At 36.9% G+C, this 19,914-nt stretch overlaps 1 protein-coding gene across 14 annotated transcripts in view; it reads left to right on the forward strand.

Moving 5' to 3' along the window:
• Positions 1-19,914, forward strand: part of MARK1 (microtubule affinity regulating kinase 1) — a 59,945-nt gene that overhangs the window by 28,383 nt on the left and 11,648 nt on the right. For 7 of the 14 annotated variants that reach the window (XM_074863760.1, XM_074863761.1, XM_074863757.1 and 4 more), the window contains 10 exons: positions 3,328-3,376; positions 4,503-4,568; positions 5,502-5,572; positions 6,561-6,617; positions 10,289-10,525; positions 10,615-10,734; positions 14,810-14,909; positions 15,516-15,628; positions 16,895-17,069; positions 18,210-18,403. In XM_074863760.1, the coding sequence (XP_074719861.1) occupies positions 3,328-3,376; positions 4,503-4,568; positions 5,502-5,572; positions 6,561-6,617; positions 10,289-10,525; positions 10,615-10,734; positions 14,810-14,909; positions 15,516-15,628; positions 16,895-17,069; positions 18,210-18,403 (1,182 nt within the window). Of the gene's footprint in view, positions 1-533; positions 1,259-3,327; positions 3,377-3,807; positions 3,940-4,502; positions 4,569-5,501; positions 5,573-6,560; positions 6,618-10,288; positions 10,526-10,614; positions 10,735-14,809; positions 14,910-15,515; positions 15,629-16,894; positions 17,070-18,209; positions 18,404-19,914 lie in introns of those variants that run through there. The other 7 variants (XM_074863759.1, XM_074863752.1, XM_074863754.1 and 4 more) reach the window with 4 other exon arrangements.

Below are 19,914 nucleotides of genomic sequence, written 5' to 3' on the forward strand. Positions count from 1 at the left end.
AGAAGCTACACAAGGTCTAATGTGGCTGAGTTTGATCTCTGCATAGCACTGTTCCATTATTTCAGTTTTTTCAGCCTTTCAAACAATTTCTTTCTTCCTGGGTTGGAAGGTATCTGTCACACCAAGCAGCTTTAGCAAAGCTGCTTGACTTAGTTACGTAGCAGTATTGTGGAACACGTAAGTACATCTGCCTAATTTGCAAGATGCCTATACCTGAGTTACTTCAGAAAAAGGTCTGAAAATGTTGGTTTCCAGGTAAACAATTTCTGGAAACTTATCAGAAGCCAATAACAACTGCAAAACATGAACTCTGAGAAACGTGTATCTCCCCATGAAGAAGGCAATCTTGTGTTCTATAGTTTCAGTAGTAGGCAGGCAGTTGGGAGAGGAGTGTTGTAGGGAATACAACCACTTAGGGGTTTTTTTAATCTTTCCTGAGGAAGCCATTTAGTCAGCAGGTACCTGCAGGTAGATTCCAAGATTTCAACTAACCTTGCTCATTTCTTTCTTTCCCTGCTCTCTGATGTTTGTAGGGAGACTGACACCATCCTGTCTGTAAAATAAAATAGCCAGTTTCCATTCAGCCTATGTTTGACATGATTTGTGTGGATGAGCATCACCTAGAAATAACTTCGGCTGCTTCAGCATTGTCTGGTTCTTGCTCTAAGCATGCAGATGCATTTCAAACAACATTAAAAATGTCTTTGAATCAAAATCCCCAAACAAACAAGAAGCCCACCTCAGAGTCACTAACCAGCAAGAAAATACGCAGATTCACCTTGTGACTTTGTTGAGTTCATTTAGAATTTGCCTTGGAATAGCTGCTTTCTTTGAAAAGGTTGAGACTAACTACTTCCTCTTGATATACTCATGGTGACTACCAGGGCTGTGTACCTGTTTTGTATGAGAACATATGCTTCAGTTTTCTGAAAAATGTCTATTCAACAGGATATATAATACAAGATGTTGTAAAAAAATGTATTGGCTTTTGTATGGAATAAACCTAAGCCTATACCTTGGGTTTTGGTGATGTCTTCTGTTTGGAACTGGAGCAAGTAAATGTTTCTTTCATATAACAAAGTACCTGCATTAGGCTGGAGATCAGTAATGTTCTGTCTTGAGGAAAGAAGACTTTTATGTCCATTTCCTAGTAGGCTTTTTCTTTTATGGAAGAAGAAATAGCATATTGTGTGGAACAAAATTTCATGTCACTATGAAATCAATTTGAATCTTAAACCAATTAATAAACTTCTAAATCCTGTGAGAATATTGAATAATGTGTATCTTTTTATGCAATCACCATGTGCTTCATATTGCATGTAAAATTGTGTTTATTAATGATCTATTTTCTAGACTTGAATTGATTTATAGAAGTCCAATATTTTAATCCTGCTTATGAAGATATGCATTCATTGCTGGAACTTTTATACAAGCATTAATACCGTTAAGTTATGAAATACCTTTCCAGTCTTCTGGCAGGAATTACAGTTTTCCACATACCTGCTTAGAAGTTCTTCTGAAGCTGTACCGTCTGGCTTAGATTTGTTAGCTTCTGCCTAATTGATATTGATTTAGCTGAGAAACTTTTTCATGTGCAATGAATTCAAATACTTAGAAAAACAAAAAATGCACAATGAACAGCCTGGTACGATGTTTTTTTCATGGGAATAACTGACTTTATGAAGAAACAAGAATATTTGCTAAAGTTAATTGTAGTGCATGGTATTATATACCCATCTGTTACACTTTGAACACAAACAAACTGCATCATACTGTTCATGTTCTCTCAGGTAAATGCTTTTATAGCTTTTCCTTCCTTCTGAAATTGTTATAATGGCAATTATAAGGCAAGTGGATGGTAACTAGCTTGAAATACTTGAATAATGTAAATATAGAACTGCAATAATACTTAATCAAAAGCTGAATTTCAAAAACATTTTGCTCTATAGTCTTAAATAGAATAAATGCAGAATTTTAGAAATGTTATGACTGTTGCAGAAATGGAGTAATAAAACCATTGGTGTTGTCTCAGCAAAAGAATTTTAATTTCTCTTAACTTGTAGCCTCAGCCATCATAAAATAGAAACTAAAGTGCTACTCTTTGAGGAGGTGTTCGATTTCTGGCTTGCATCATTGTACCCTTTTGCAAAGGAAGCATATGAACAAATGGGACTAATTTTGAAAATGGAGGGAGAGATGTCCTCTGAGACATCGGACAAGCTGAACAGCAACAACACACTTCTGCATTGAGCCAAGTTTCTCTATAAAAGAGGACTGTAGTGCTGAGGTGTTTCCAAAATGTCTAAGCATTATGCAGAAGCCAGTGAGCTTTTCTTCCTTCATTTCAGCATCCTACTTCAGCCCAATACAGGACTAAAGAGCATGCAGCACAGTAAATAGATTTGGTGATGGGGATATGCTGTTCACTTGAAGTAAAACAGTGCAAGCTTATCAGTATTGACAGCCTCAAGTGTACAGTAACAGAACTATGTAGTCATTTTGGATTCCTTTCATTTGCCTTCTTCCCTTTGAGTAGGTTAGTCTTGCTTCACCTCTCACTTAATCAATAAACCCATGAATGCTAGAAATTTAAGAGCGAAGACCTTTTGTTTCTGGTTTAAAAAAAAAAAAAAGTAAACCCACCAGTGTCTTAAGTATATATGCTTAGTGCTGTAAATTTATCCAGTTGTTTTTGATTATGTGACTCAGGATCATAAAGCAAACTTTCATCAATCTTAAACCTTCAGGCCTTGCCAGGGGGAGAGGGGACACTGCTGTTTGTGGACTGGTGTAAAATTTGGTAGTTGCAAGAAAGGTGAACTTGCCCACTTAACCTCTATGGAGCAGCTGGACTGGGGGACATCAGGATTCCTGATATCTAATTCCATTTTAACATCTGTGTGTTCAACTTTTCTGTAGTACTACACCTCGTATTTGCACCCACAGTTATGTATGTATTCAGGGTAGTTAGCTGAGCTTGCCACTCATCAAAGAAATTGGAGCAAATAGATAACAGATTATTCACACAAATTTTTGTTGGTTTTGTTCAATGTAAAACTCCAGAAATGTCTATAAAACTTATCTGTGTCTGTTTGTATAAAGCTTAAAAATTAGTCTGTTTTTGATATGTAGTTGGTAGTGGTTATTTTTATATCATGTATAAGGTGTAGATTACATTTTCTGGATTTCACTGCAGTATATTTATATTTGACGTTAATGCTGTTTTCTGTGGCTTACACTGCTCCTTTTTGCTATCTAAAATCGCATATTTGTGTAACTTCTTGCTAATAAACACACTCTAAGAAAATTGTCTTGCTTCCTTGGCAGTTGTTCCGAGAAGTACGAATAATGAAGATACTGAATCATCCCAATATTGGTAGGAGCCCTGCATTTCTGCACTTACTTTAAAATTATACTGTTTACATTTTCTTCTCTTTGGCTTTATTTGAATGTATTTTACTGTTATGCTTTTGCTCGTTAAACTTTTTTTGAGGTAATAGGACAGTGAGCATTCAGTAAATGCTTCCTGTCTTTATTGACTCTGTTTGAAACAAGAAATTTGCTCTGAGGAGATAAACTGCTCAGTCTGGGAAAGCCTTAACACAAAGTAGGAGATGCTGAGCTCTCCCGTCTGTTGAGGGCCCCAACTCCTCTCTTCCATTGACATTAATCTTGAGGCCAAAAAGCATGAGTTTCTTAGGTGAAAGTAGCAAAACTCCTTTAGTTCAGTCTAGGAAAGACTCCCGCTGACTGATATTTCCAGAAAATTAGAATTACAAAGTATGTAATTTTCCCTTTCTGCTTTAGTTCTTTCACCTACCCCACAGCTTCAGGGCCCTACTTTGTGATGACAATTCTTCTGGCTGAGGAGGGCTGGACAGTCTTGTTCCAGAGACAGTTAATGGTCCTGAATCGGCCAGAGGGCTTGTTGCATACAAGGTATGGATGAGGTGTACAAGTTATTACATGCTAGGCACTCCCTTCTCATCCCTTGAATTGTTTGTTGCTTTTCCAGCATTTTGGTGTTTTTTGTTTTCTTGGGGGGGGTGGTGGGGGTGTGTTTGTTTTAAATGAGTGGTTACTGTTACAATCTGAGGAAAGTCTTCCAGACTTAACATTTCGGGTATCCACTCAGTTTTTAGTTGGTCAGAATCTCAGATTTCTAACTGGGAGCAGTTTACTAGTGAAATAGGGAAGGTTTGTATGATCTTAAAGACGTCTGTGTCAAATTAAGCACTAATTTCAGCATGAACCGGTTTGTACAGTGTGCGTAAACTTCTGAGAAAATTGTGAATTAATATGCTTTATTATCAACTGTGATTTAGAAATTAATTTTGCTTTTTTATCCCTTCGAAAGAATGCTAACCTAAAGGATATAAAGTTTTATTATGGTTTTGTGTTATCGCTGGCAATAAATTATCCTCACTTCATGAGTGTAATTTTTTTGTTTGTGCTGTGCTTTTGCTCCCTGCTGCAATCTCTCTCATTCATTTTTCTTGCAGTAAAATTATTTGAAGTTATTGAAACTGAAAAGACATTGTATTTGGTAATGGAATATGCCAGTGGGGGTAAGTGGATTCTTAATTCTGCTTTAAGGATAAACTGAAATATGGAAAGCCATATCAGTTACATGCCTAGGAAAAATTTAAGGATTTTATGGTTAATGGGTTATTCCAGTCTGGCCTTCACAACAGTCCTAGCAGACCTCCCAGGGCAGACTTTCTTGCTTGCTTCACGTTCTGTAAAGTTAACCTATTAGGTTTGTGCTTAAGGGTAGTTAACATTCTGAGGTTTCTGCTGGAATATCAAGAGATAATCTGGTGCTGATTCTGGCAAAAAGTTGACTCAGTATTTATCTGCTATATTTAGGCAAGCACTGGTGCCTCATTTTATCTTGAAAATGTGTGCCAAAGCACTTGGAGAGGCAAGTCTGGGGCATGGGTATAACGAACACAGGAAAGGGGACCAGCAGGATGGTAGATTGAGAGGGATAGTGGGTGCCTGCTTGAGAAACTGCTTAGCATCTGAACGGGAAATGTTTCAATGTGGGAGGGGGATCCAGCACAGGGCTAGTGACCAGCCTAGGAAAGGCTGCTCGTCAGACAGTGCAAAGATATGGTTCTGAAAGACATTTGAGCAGCTTTATTAGAGAACAAGACAGAAACAACAAAAGTGATACAGATACTATTAAGTGAAGCCGCTAGAGATATGCAAAACAAATCTGGTACATAAGAAGTGGCCTGTTTCCCAGTGTGTCTTATGTGCAATATGAATATTTTCCATGATGAAGGTCAATTTTTTTTTTTTGTTTCACAGTGGTTTTTAAGTAAATTCATTTTAAAAATTGAAGAACCCTTAGTATGAAGGCTCTGTTCCTTTCCCTTCAAGAAGGGACAGGGTGGGGGTGGGGAGGCGTTTTTTTCAAGCATGATTTGATTGTGCATGACAGTCAAAAATAAAACCTGGACAATAGGACTGATGTTTGTCTTTGTCATGATCAGGAGAAGTGTTTGACTACCTTGTTGCACATGGAAGAATGAAAGAAAAAGAGGCTCGTGCAAAATTCAGGCAGGTATGAAATTAACATTCACTCTTTCTTTTGTTTCTATTTATGGTGTTTTCAGATAGACATGAGTGCGAGCATACTTCTTTTACTTTCAAAAAATAATCATTGTTGTGATAATGTTTATTAAAGCTGGAGTGGAAAAAATCCCTGAGGAGAAAAATACCTGCTTCCTACGTGCTATCTAAAAATAGTAAGACTGCTTTACATTCTTTTTTAGTGGATGTTCCTAAGAGTCACATTTTTATTGTGACTCACTTGAGGTTTTCATCCTTTTCTGAATATTTTAAATTTTAACAGATGTTCTATCTAGAGATGTCGATATAATGACATGTATTGCTGTGTCATGTCACACTGTTTTGTGTGAAGGGTATTCTGTAACAGGTTTTTATATTCTTATTACAAACTTTCTCATCTTAATCTTTTTCTTACCCTGTTTTTAGTGATTACTTTATGAAAAGCTTTAATTAAATGAACAAAATTTGGTATTTTTCAGAATTAAGGTATATAATTAGCACATAAAGAAACTGCTTTTAACTTGATGTTTCAGACTTGATTTTTGTTATACACATGTGAAAGATGTATATGAAAATGTTGGATGAACTATTCTGTTAGGGATGAATTGCAGAGATATGCTGCAAATATTTCAGAAGATAAAATGTGAGATGGTACATCCAGCTGTTGGGTGGGGGGTGGAATAATTTCCTTTTAATAGTTATTGCTACTGGGTGATCTGCATTTAAAGTACATGTTTCTCCTATTACCTTGAGGAGTATGTATTAATTGTTTTTTTAATATGAAAATTAGCTGCTTTTAGGGACTTCTTAGTATTTGAGCTTTAATGAAACTTACATAAATATTTTCTAAAATGAAAGCTGTCTTTATTAATTTCTTATGTCCTACTGAATCATATCAGGAGCCATAATTGCTGAATTATACACGCAAACTTACACTGAGATTGAAATAAAATATTTCATTGATCATCTTGGTGTTTCAGATTGTATCTGCTGTGCAGTACTGTCATCAGAAATGCATAGTTCATCGTGATCTTAAGGTAGGCTGTTACTTATTTTCCATTTTGCTGGTTGACAGTATACACTTAATTTCATTCTATATACTTGTCCTTGCCATTGTCTCTGAATGCCTCAAACATGTGAATGAGGGAACTATCACTTGTATTTTATTCCCAACTTTCTGAAGCATAAAAATAACGTCACTTGCCTGTTGGAACAGAGGGGAGACAAGAATAGAACATGTGTTACTTTTATTCCAGTTTTGGCTTTAAGAAAAAGACATTCTCTCCAAAGAATTACACCTGCTGACATGCAGATATCTACACACTGAAGCTGCAGGAGTTCAATGATACCAGTCAGCACTACTTAATTAAAATTTTTTCAGTTAGAATATATTGCAAGATATATAAAACAGTCTTTTTTTAGTGATTCATAAGAAATATGTTAGATTTTTAACCCATTTGAACTTCCTTTTTTTTAATGCTTTCTAGTAATCTATCTGTATAAACATACCAGACCACGTTAAAGAGTTCAGCAATTGCAGGTACAACATAAGCCTTCAGTCTGAAGTTGTCTTCATGCCAAGTTTAGATATCATGGGACTTGGACACAAGATCCTCGCCCGCTTGAAAGTTGGCTTGTTCTCTTGCTTTGATGTCTTTGTACCTTTACAAAGAAAACACTGGTGTAGGTTTTTTTACTAATATACTTAAATACTTGTGAAAAGCTGAGGTTGGATAATTCCTAAGGGTTTTTTCACCAGTATTTTTTGTCTTAACTTTCTTATAATGCACTGCAGTATGCTCTCAACCTCTTTCTTACAAATGTGTTCCCTAATATCTGTCAATCTGCCAGCTCTTGTGTGTGCATAGGGTGCTGGATAATATATCCTTTTCTGCTGAGTTCTCCCTGCCCCAAGACCATTGTCATCTGGTGATGGAGGTGCCTAGCCAGCACTCTTGAATTCAGAATGCAAGGAAGGAAAGGGCTGGATCTCGTTGAAATCTTGATTAAAAAAAATTCCTCCCCGTTTTGTGTGGTGGTTTGGAGCCCATGAATGTTTTGTCAAGCTCCCTGGAGCTTACTGCAGCCACTGCTGTTGAGTTTCCTAAAAGGCTGCACCTAGGGACCTGTTGACTTGGCTGGACAAGCCGCTTTCATTGGTTGTCTCAGCCCTACACTTGGCTGGGAGTAGGGAGCCAGCCATCTCCTTGTGCTTATCTGGCACTGGCTTGCTGAGCCCAGCTGTGTTATTGAGTCTTATTGCGTTAACCCCTGCATCCTGCATCTCGCTCTTTCTCCGAGAGCCCGTTACAGCCTCCACCCCTCATTCATTTCTTAGTTCCATAGCATGAATACAGCTCACTGCATTGCTCACAGGACTATCCAAAACTGCTTCCCAGCGTTCACACGGGATCCCTTTTACCATCTGTCACAAGTACTCTGCTGCTGATCTCCTTCCTGTTTGCAAGACAGGCAGGCAGGCTCCGAAATAATTTCTTTGATTGCTTTTCTTTCTTCTCTTCTCTGGAATGGAGTTATGCTAGACTCTTGAAAAGTTCAATGTTGGATGTGATTGAGAGCCAGTCAGCCTAGCCAATGAAAAATGCAAACTAAAAAGGGCTAAATGTGTGTCTTTGAGGAGGTGTTCTCACCTCGTCTCTTCTTTCCAAACATTATGTGTTGTCTCTGTCTCACTTAAAACTCTTCTCATGGAGCTGCAGAGAATGAAACAGCAACTTTAAAGTTGTGTCTACATTCACATCGGCTTCTGTTGACTTTCTCCATGGTATCAGCACGCTGACCAACTGACATTGGTAGCACTGCAAGGCAGAGGTCTGGCACCTCTTGGGATTTTTGATAAGTCTTTTTGGCAGAGGGGGTAGACTCCATCAAATGTAAGTTACTAGGAAGACATGTAAGAAGAAAATGTGCAAGTTTGTCCAGGCTATTCTGGCAGAAGAGGAGAGAGTGCAAGGCCTGTGGGTGCTTAAACTGTCTCCTTTTAATTTTCTGTGATTATAAACAGCTTGAGTAGAAAGGGGGCTATAACTAATTCCAACTTAGCTCATCCTGTGATGCACAAAACTCATCTTACCTTTTCAGTGACCCTTAATACTTTTTGCTCTGAACATGTAATCAACAAGAGCACAGTCTTTGTATTTGGCGTATTTAAAAGGTTTTTTGGTGTTTTTGTTTGAAGTAAGGAACCTAAAAGCATGGGGTACTTGGGTAGCAGTGTACTGTTGAACTAGGACTATTGTAATCGCAGAGCAGCTGCACTGACAGTAATGTTTTCACCACAAGGAAAATGAAGTCTTTGTGCGGTAATGTAGAAGGCTGTCAAATCTGGAAAATATCTCTGTGAGTCTGTCTGCAGACTCATCAGCTGGAACCAGCTGAGATTACAGGTCATGAATTGGGAAAATAAAATATTTTCTAGGATAGTTTGTAAAAATGGGCTGTATTTTGCCTCTGATAAAGACTAAATTCTGTTGTGCAGTTATTGGCTTGATATACTGGTAGTTAATTGTCTCCTGTTCTGTTCATTGAGTGCAAGTGAAATTATTAAAAATAAAACAAAACCAACCAACAAACAAACCCAAACAAAGTCATGTTTACCCTTTTAATCAAAGCAACTAAGACATTCGATTGCTGCTTTTCTGATCCTGAACTAAGACATTTTTTTATTTTCTGAGCTCAATTCTGAGCACAGCATCCACTGAGAGATTTCTGTGTTTGCTATAAAACTGACGTTTGGCAATTAGGTGAATCCTCTGCTCTGGCTAATGTCTGTCCTCCTGTTGAAAAAGGATTCCTGCACTGCACAGTGCTGTTCCTGTGTTGCTGATATGCACATCAGGAGCTGGGATCCAGTTAGATGGGTAAACATTGCCCAGTTCTGCTGCACTCCTTGCACAGCATCCTTGCATTTTGAGAAATGCACTTTTTTTTTCCCAGTAATGTATTAGTATTTCTCTACCCTCGCTCTTCTAATCTTCTGACCTACCTGTGACATTGTTATGACTCTCCAGGTTCCTGAATACTTGCAGCTATGTGTATGTGATGCATTACATTCACCTGATGATTGCTGCACAGGCATTGATGGTCTTAGATGTATACACGATGTAATACTTGAGTGTTAAACACCTTGGTGGTGTTATTGCTAAAGCAAAAACTCATAATAAAGGGGATAGAATTTTTTAGTGTGCGAAGATACAGCACGTAGCTTGAAGTGTTTCATCTTGTAAGCAGAAGAGATCTTTTAAAGTCTTAAATGCCTTCAAATATTTACCCCACCAAAATGGTAGATGGTGTCTGGGATTAGATTTATACTCCTTCGGATCAGAAATTGGCATGAACTTGTCAGAAGCTGAAACTGCTATTCTGAGATGTCTAGATGCTTCAGTATAAAGCTGAACTAAGTTATTTCTTCCAGAAAATAAAATCTTCATAGTTGATTCACTAGCAGACTTTCAAGTCTGTTTAGCTGCTTTTACAGTTATATTTTCCTGAGTAAACACAGTTGATTTTCAATCTTTATAATGTATCAGGGGGATTAGTTTCTTTTGTTCTGCAAGAAAGACACAGATGGTGAACCATTTTAGGAAAAGAAACATTTTTGCATTTACTGATAAAAATGATACACTGTAATATATTGATCTTATTCTGATACATAAATTGCCCTTTTCCTCTTTTATTTTTCTCTTAGGCAGAAAACCTTCTACTTGATGCAGACATGAACATTAAAATTGCAGACTTTGGTTTTAGTAACGAATTTACAGTTGGTAATAAACTGGACACATTTTGTGGAAGCCCGCCTTATGCCGCTCCTGAACTTTTCCAAGGCAAGAAATATGATGGTCCTGAAGTGGATGTGTGGAGCCTTGGGGTGATTTTGTACACACTAGTAAGCGGATCATTGCCATTTGATGGTCAAAATCTAAAGGTACAGTTACAATATGAAAGCCTGACTTTTACTCTTTTCATATCTTCCATGCTATTATTAGGCTTACCTTTTAAAACTTCATTTTAAAGGAACTGAGGGAGCGAGTATTGAGGGGGAAGTACCGCATTCCATTCTATATGTCCACAGACTGTGAAAATCTACTTAAGAAGCTACTAGTGCTGAATCCAATAAAACGAGGCAGCTTGGAAGTAAGTAATTTCATCGGGGGGGGGTGTGAGATTTTCAGATCAAGAAAGAATAAAATACAATAATTGCTTAAGACTTCTTTATTTTTCTTCCTGTTTTAAGGGCCCAAAAGTCTTGGGGGGGGGAAGGGAAATGTCCCAGAAACAGTGCAGCTTGGGAATAGAAAGTGTTAATGAATGAAAGTATAACCTTAGTTGCAGCTGACTAAAGACTGTCATTTAAGAGCACTTCAAAGTGCAAACTGTTCCCACTTGTTTTGGTCAGATAATGGAGCTAGTTCAAAATGTGTGGAAAGCAGGACAAGATTGTAAATATCTTCTGCTTGGAGTTTTTCAGAAAAACAAAAAAAGCAGCAGGCAGTATTGTAAGCATTTTTCATTTAACGTACCATTTCCACTTTGGCTTCTTAAAAAAGGATAGATAAAAGAAGAATAACTGTGTTAGAAAACTATGTGGGGCTTTTGTTTGTTTTAGTGCAATAATACGGATAAACACTAAAGAACTCTTTGAATGATAAGCTAATAATTGCTAGTTATTTCTGTTCAGTCCTTTCTTTTCCCCCTTCTGGTAGCTTTGTTTCTGAGTAGCTGGAAAATTAACAAATCTGTTTTGAGGATTTCTACTGAGTTATGATTGTTGTTGTTGTTGTTAGTAAATTAGGTTTTCTCTTCACGGGATGCAGAGAATATCTGTGCATAACTTGTAAGGTGTTTTTTAAGGGCTGTTTCGTTCAAGATTTGCTGTATTGGCATGTACTTGCTGGATAACTCTGAAGCTATTTAACAGATATTTTGTGTAGAGTTCAGTCCAAATACTGCTCTGTTCTATTTTGTGAATTCTTTAACAGAGAGACTTTTAAAAATAACATCTACTTACCATAGAGATGAAAGTAGAGCAGGAGATAAATAGAATGGTTTTAAAATAGTATTTGCATGAGTTAATCACCAGTGACTTTTGTTTCATCTTTCTATGCATACTTGTGCAGCAGTGGATGGTGTTCCAGAGAATAAATCCCATTTAAGCAGCTCTTTATTTGTAGTGGCATGACTTACGTTTTCTAGCATGGATGCTACCTGTGCAAGGAAGCATGCATTTACTGATCTCTGTCTGCTTGCAACTTATTTCAAGCTGATGCTGGATTGTGACTTGTTCTAAATAGTTTTAACTTAAAGAAAATCTGTGCTGAAGAGAATAGTGAATTGTGGCTTCCACTTTACTGATACTCATTAATTATGTTGTATTTGTTACTGTCTAGAGGACATAATAAGAGCACGGTCACTCGAAGATGGTGAAAGATTACTTTTTTTTCCATGTCGTGTTTAAGTTTTAGGAAAATAGATTTTTCCTTTTATTGAACTTTCCTGTGGATTTTCAGCAATTTCTCTTCAGATCTCATTTCACTTTCACTCTAGATATTGTAGTGTTATCCAGTTCTAAAATTCCTTCCTGTCCCTGGAGAGAGGTGTTGGATAGCAGCCTGTCTGGAACAGTGTAGTTGTCAGATGTTATGGAAGAGAGCAAGTTAATGTTATGTGTGACAGAGGGTCTTGAGTCAGTACCAAAATACTGATGATAACGGGTGTTAATCAGAATGCTAATCTGAGGAAGAGGGACATCACAAAGTTCTTTAAAATGAATGTTCCTGATACCATATTGGTTGAATTCGAAAGCTGTGGTATGTGGTTTGGAAAGAAATGACTATGTCTTCTGTCTGAGCAGTTTTTAAAATACATATTTAGAATGAAAGTATATATTTGTTAGAAGTCTCTGAAAGTGGAAAGACAGTATCATCTTAGGTGGGGAGGATTTTTGTTTGCGCTTTGTCTTTTAATTATTTGCTCAGTCCCAGCCATATACCCGCTCAGTTCCCACGTATGTTTTTTCCCAGCCCAACCAATACGATGTTTGTCGGTGACATTAGCATCAAAGCTGAGTGACACAGGATCAGCACTGTATGGGTTAGGCTTAGCACTTAGGCAAATTTTTATTAAAATGGTTCATCTAGACTCTTTCATGGTTGCAGCAGAGAAAACATTTTAGAAGCAAGAGGAGGATGTTGTAAAACAGTCAGTCTTTGAGATGGGAAAAATGCATTGTCAGGAAATACGTGGATCTCCCTTAGCTATCAAGATTTCAGAAATTCCTCCTCTCCCCTGCAGTCTTCGATTCTTTGCAAAGCAACACGAGGTGGAATTCCCACAGAGCAGATTCATGCTTACAAAGAGTAATAAAGCAAGTAATTTTGAGACAGACAGGTCTTGAGCCAGTCCAGATTTTTATTAGATAGTTTTCCTGAAAATTGGGGGAAACCTCATCGGTAATATCTAGTTGGTTGAAATTCAGTTTGGGTTGATCTTTAAGAAATTTTAAGAACTTTAAATACCCTGATCAAGGCTGCTGCTCTTTAATCAGCTGACTGGTAGCCCAGCTGAACCGACACATAGATGTAATATTGATCCTGGAATGGACCATCTGTGTCACTTCAAAATGCTTGATTGTAAGAGCATGTTTTAAGAGTTGTACAATAACTGTACACCTATGAGATCATGTATTTCAAAGACAGAAGCTAGCAAAAGCTTAGATATTTAACAGATGGAAACCTAGAGCAGATTACATTGAACTACAGATCCACCTACTGAAGAGACATGAAAAAACTGTAAGTGGGAATTGTTGGGTTTGCCTGTTCAAGAAGGATCAAGAAAGGGAGGTAGGATTTGAGCAGTGTGATTCCTGTCATCCAAACACCTCATCGTGCTTAAACGTTAGATTTAATTAACAGTATATTTTAAAACTTGTAATTGTAGATACTGCATAGTACTCTTTGGGAAGTCTATCATGTTACTGCAAGGCTACAAATACATAACCAAAGTCTATTGTCAAGTAGACTCGTGCTCTGTGTGCCAGAAATGCAGTATAGCAATACGTGTTGACAATCCCTTCCCCTTTATCCCCCCCAAAAGCCAAAAAATCAATTCTGTGGCAGAACTTTGAACAAATCTTTTAAGTATTATTGTCAGCAAAATGTTAGCTGACCCAAATGCAGTGTTCTGTATTGTTCTCGCAAGGATACAGCTATTTGGGTCTGTAATTTGGCAGCAGCACTACATACAAAGAATTTGGTTATATCAATGGAAAATTGAGTCTTTTGCTCTCTGTGAGAAATAACTTAATTCGGTGTTTGTGAGGCATATTTGGAGCCTGTGGGAAACTTGACTTGCTGGCACTTGTTTCACTTTTCTGTCAATCTAGTGAGCAATATTAGCATCTGTCCCTAAAGAGGCGTGTGTGCCTGTTGTTGTAGGAGGGAAAATGTTTTTAGCTGTTTTAAAAAAAGATAAATATGTCCTTAAGGAGAAATTGTAATGGTGGTTAGGGATTACAGCTGATCAGTCTTGAAGGCATATAAAATATCCGGGCCACAGCAGAAGGAAATTTTCTAAAGAATGCAGAGAAATTTTTAGAGTAAATATCTGCATGGCACAGAGTTAAGAGGCGTTTCTCCCTCCAGCCAAACTGAACATGTTTAGGTCAAGTGCAATGAGAAGGTCCATAGGAAAAAATGAGCAGTTGGCATCACAATCTTGAAATTAATTACCATAGGAAGCATCAGCACGTTCCTGAAATATTCCTTAGTTTCTAAACACTTCCTTTGTTGTTATTTGAAGGAGTTAGTTGCTGTGATAGAGCTGGTATTGTAGTAATGTCTAAGGATCTTAACCAAGATTAGGGCATGTGTGTCAGGCACTGGGCAAGACGAGATTAAGAGACGGTGGAAGTGAATGGTACAAAATGAAAGATTTTTGTGTGGCACTGCAGGTTTTTTCCTCTCAGTAGTTTTTCAAATATTTTGGGAGGGGTAGTTGTATTGTAAATGGTAAATAGTAGCAGGGAATGAACTAATGGAAACAAAAAGGATGTGGAAGATAAAAGAAGGAACAGTAAGATGTGAGGGGAAAAGGTGGGAGAGAAAGAGCAGCATTCAGATTATTATGAATTGTTTTTCCCCAGATCAGCTAGCACAGATTTAACTGGGTATGGTAAATGGCATATTGACCTAAGGCTCATTTCTTTTCTTAGCAAATTATGAAGGATCGGTGGATGAATGTTGGCCATGAAGAAGAAGAACTAAAGCCATATACTGAGCCTGAACCAGATTTTAATGACACCAAGAGAATAGGTAAGATTTTTACAAAGATGTTGCATCTGATGTACACGGGCAGTTTTATCTTGTAAGTCAAACTAAAGTCTTTTATCAAATTTGAGATACAATCTCATCAAACAAGCAAAATGGGTTTTTATTTAAATGAGAAATTTCGTTACAATGCCCTCCTTATATCTATTGTTGTGACTTCACTGAGCTGACATGAATCTACAAGCATAGCAAAAGACAAATAAAATGACTGAATTCAACAGGCAGAAGGAAACAGGTTTTGTTATGAGAGCAACATTTTTTATCTGCTGTGGTCAGAGAAAGATACTGTGGTGGCCCTCTAGCTATTCATAGTTTCTATTTGCCAGTGTTTTATTTGTTTGTTGAATAACATTTAATGCTGAATGATGTTGAACTATGTTGAATAACACAGTTGAGAGTTTTCAGGAAGAAAATAACAGTGAAAGAGGGGTGTTGTTGGCTGTTTGATTTTCACAGCAAAGATGATACTGTTTGAGTTGGATCCTAGTTACCTGTTAAATGACAAGTTTTTTTTCTGTTTTCATTGTTCTTAAATTGTCAGTAAACCCCAGCACTTACTCTGCTAATGTATCTAGCTCTTTTTACTTTTAGACATTATGGTCACAATGGGCTTTTCAAGAGAAGAAATCCATGAATCTTTAGTAAACCAAAAGTACGATGAAGTCATGGCTACTTATCTACTTCTAGGTAGAAAACCACCTGAAGTAAGTGCTACCTAATTTACATCTTCTATTTTGGTCTTTATATGTGGCTGGGTTGAATATTCTGGTTGTCAATGTTTTTATGAACTGTTTTGTAACATCTTTTAAATTGTGATTGATAACTTATTAATGTCTTTCCCTTTTCATGTTGTCTTGGTTATCTTGTTAGTTCCCATATGAAGAAATAGATTGAATATAGCGTCTTCACATTTGCTTATAAATATGTTGAATAGCTTTTTTAAAAAGCTAGCTCTTAATCTGAAGTGGCATGACTTCTAAGTGCTGAGTCTTCTTCCTGTCATGTGTGTTTACAGTTAAAATCTGAAATAGTTTATTTGACTAGAGCAATTATTCTTCTAACTACTAAGACGTGACATCCTTTATTTCTCAGAAATGTACTCATACTATATTATAGTATATTTTATTATTTAATAAAAAAATTGCATCATAGTCATTAATAGATTTGTGATAGAAAATCTTTTGACTTTTTGGAACTAGAGGGATTTGTAGACCCTTTGGGACCACAGGGATTTTCCAGAAATGAAGCTAACACCAAGGCTTTCTTTTTGAAGGATTTTTTTTTTTCCTGCTGCTTTATTGGCCTTCTTTCATTTCCAAGATAGTGTAGATCTGATATGTGCCTCCTTGAGTGCATTTTCCCACAACATCTCTGAACCAGAATTCCCTTGTGATGGCAGAGCATGGAGGGAATCTGTCTAGAATGATTTTGATTCAAATTGCTTGCAAAAGGATATTTGTCTTTTCCACTGCTCTTACTTACAATTTATGCTTCTTAGATGTTAGTAAACCAGTGGCTGAGTTACATATCTTACGAAGATGTGCTGAAGGCCATAAAGAATCCTTGAATCAGTAGTACTTGCTTTTTCAGTCCTTCTGACTCAATCCAATGCATTTTGAAATTGTTCTGAAGCTATAAATGCTCTTTAAGCTTTTTTTAAAAAAAAAAAAAAAGGCAGGGGAGGAGCCATTCTTTGGCTTAGGTTTTAAAATAGCACAGTTTTTGTTACTGTCAAGATTCTTCTAATTTTATTTTAAGCATTCATTGACTTCTTCGCTTTAGATGTGTGTTTTTAAAGAACATTAAACATAGATGAAGTAATAAAATTCATCATGAAGAAAATTAAACTCTGGATACAATTTTAAATTAAGAAAAAAAGCCTTTAATTGGAACTCTTTGCTTTATTATGCCATAAAAGTACCAGTAATGTTGAATTTTGTTTATGCTTTGAAAAACTGTTTTACTTGTAGTTTGAAGGAGGTGAGTCCTTGTCCAGCAGCAACTTGGGTCAAAGGTCTCGTCCTAGCAGTGACCTCAACAACAGTTCTGTGCAGTCTCCTGCTCACCTGAAGGTCCAACGGAGTATATCAACTAATCAGAAACAACGGCGGTTCAGTGATCATGGTGGGGATGACATTCCAACAAGTAAAGTAACATACACAATTTAAGTCTGAATGTGCAGTGTTTTGTGAACCTGGCAGGTCCACCACTCTGTGCATTTGTTGTGTATTTCACCATGCTCTGCTTGACGCTTTTATTTGTTTGAACGCATCTATGGTAAATCTGGGTCCATGTAATTTACAGATTTAATTTTTTGGACTTGTTACTTGGTTGACTCACTAAATATGAGCTTGAGGACGTTTCCTGTTTAGGAAGTAATGGCAAAATATTGGCCTGGATAAACTCAAAGGCAGCAAACTATTATGCTTATCAGTACATTTGGAATTGGGGCCAAATTGTTTGTTTCCAAGAGACAACAATTTTACCAAGTATTCAGGAAACATTTTCAGGTGAAAGTGGTCACATCAAAAAGAAGTGCATATTTAAAACATTGAGAGGTGATATTTTTTTTTTTCCCTTGAAAGAGAACTATCAAATTACTAGAACTATTTCTAAAACGCTTGGCCCTTTTCTCTGCCTGACTTACATTGTCGTTTCTAATTTTTTCCCCATTTTTTTTATTATTGTTCTTCTGTGTTAGTGTGGTGGGTTTTTTTCCAGAAAAGTAACCAATATTGTGAAGAACATCAGCTGATATGATTTTACTTCAAGGGAATGTAAAAATCTACTGATGGAGGATTTGTCCCAAAGCATTTTAAAGAATGATGAAGGGAAAAGAATTGTCATTTTTCTAAGTATAAACATGCATTTAAACAAAGTAGTTCTAGGGTTTTCAGGGGAAAAGGATCTTTTATAGTGTTTAGAGGAAAAGATATGCCCCAAAAAGTACTCAAACAAATAAATTTGGAAAGTATCCTCTAATTCTTTTTTCATAATATTGTACAAATTGCATGGGTTTAAAATGAGAATTAATATACTCTTCTAGGTCTTATGTATTCATGGGAAATGGGAACTAATACTGAACTGCAAATTGATAACGAAGAGAGTGGATAAAAAGAATGTAGGCTGTCAAAGCTCAATTTAATAGGCTGGTATATGTGCTGAGTTTGCAGTCATAGTTCAAATGCTTTTTTTGGACTTGGGGAATTATATTTAGACTCCTTTGGCCAAGAAAAATGCAGTGATTATTTTTAGGTATTTATTAATACTGTTTTTATTTGGCAGTTGGTCCCTCAATTCCTCCTGCTGTGTCATACACAAAAAGGGCTCAGGCAAATAGTGTGGAAAGTGAACAGAAAGAAGACTGGGACAAGGATGTCTCACGCAAACTTAGCAGCACTACAGTGGGATCCAAAGGAGAGATGGCTGCAAGTCCACTTGTGGGTCCAGAAAGAAAGAAATCAACTACAGTTCCCAGTGTGAGTGTGTGTGCTTTTGGCTTGTTATATTTATTTTTCCCTATTTAAACAAAATCTGCAGCATAAGGTTACTATAGACATAATGGTTACTGAATAAGCCACAAAGTCTATTTCTGGTAACTTTTTCTGGCAGACAGAAATAGGCTACAGTGGATGTCTTTTAAAATAAACCTTTCCCCCACAACTTTACTTTTTCTAACACTAACATAACAGTAAGCATGAGAATGTCTGCACTTGGGCAAACTGAAGATCTGTCAAGACAAGTAGTAGATATTTAGGGAAAGAAGGTAAGAACAGAACAAATATGGAGTGCTATTTTTCTGGTTTCTAATGCTTTTGAATCTACAAGGAAGTCAAGGGACTTCCTGAATCAGAGATTTCATCTGAATAATACTACGTAATATCCCTCGTGAACTTTTTCTCTGTAAATTTGTCTGTTTAGCTTTCTGAAACCACTTGATGTTAGACTTCAGAAATGGGGTGAGGTGAGGGGGAACAACCCACTTGTTCCTTGGTGTGTGTGCCTGCTGATGTTATGAGTTACAACCTGGTTCTTTTGTTAAGAAATGATTAATTTGCTAGTTCTTCTGTTATGATATCATTCATAGTTTTGTAAACTGCTATCATATTACTGCCTCAGACATCTTTGTTCCAAAATGGAGAGTCTGTTTCCTAATGTGAAAGCATCTACTTTGCCTTGTGGAAGTTCATGTGTGTTAGTATCGGTGTTTAGGATACACAATGAAAAAATATTGTGTAGTGTTTAAACAGCTACTTAAGAGCAAGAGTTCATGGTGGGGGCAGGGAGGGAGGGGAAGAAATACACTTGAATTATTATGTAAGATTCAAGTATACTTTTTGCTGTTTAAGAGATACACTGTATTAAATATAAAAATTCTGGCCATCTTTTAGTACAGTAGACAGGCAGCAGGAATTCTCATTGTCCTTTGAGATTCTATATGCTGGCTCCCATCTTAGATATACTGGGAAGATGATACACATTTCTGCTAGAATTCTCTTCAAACAAAATAAATGCTGAAGTTAATTTAACTCTTACTGTTCTGCAGACTGTGTCTGCAATACATCCACAGATGTTTTAAACATTTTTTTTCAAATTTTAAATAGAGGTTTTTTCCCCCCCCCACCCCACACAAAGAGTCTTTGAAATTATGGCTGTGTGGATTGCATGCAAGAACTTTGAGTCTTCTAAGATTAGATTTCGTATCAGAGCTTTCCCAAAACTGTATTGCCCCGAAGCTGATTAGTCATGTATGGTACAAGCTGATATGTCAAAAGCATTTCTTTGCTGTGTGAAAATTAATTAAATGGAGTATCTTTGCTATGAAGAATAAGAAATTGTTTTACTTGCTAATAGCAACTTCAGTATTTGTACATTTTTAGCTCTGTTACTGTTTCGGGGACCTTGTGAAAGGCTTTGTGATAGACATGGTTGATGAATCGTGGTGTCTGATATTACAACAGTAGTTAAGGTTGAGCAGCTTACACAGAAA

Source organism: Strix uralensis, chromosome 3 (genome assembly GCF_047716275.1).
Source record: "Strix uralensis isolate ZFMK-TIS-50842 chromosome 3, bStrUra1, whole genome shotgun sequence".
NCBI classification, from domain to species: domain Eukaryota; kingdom Metazoa; phylum Chordata; class Aves; order Strigiformes; family Strigidae; genus Strix; species Strix uralensis.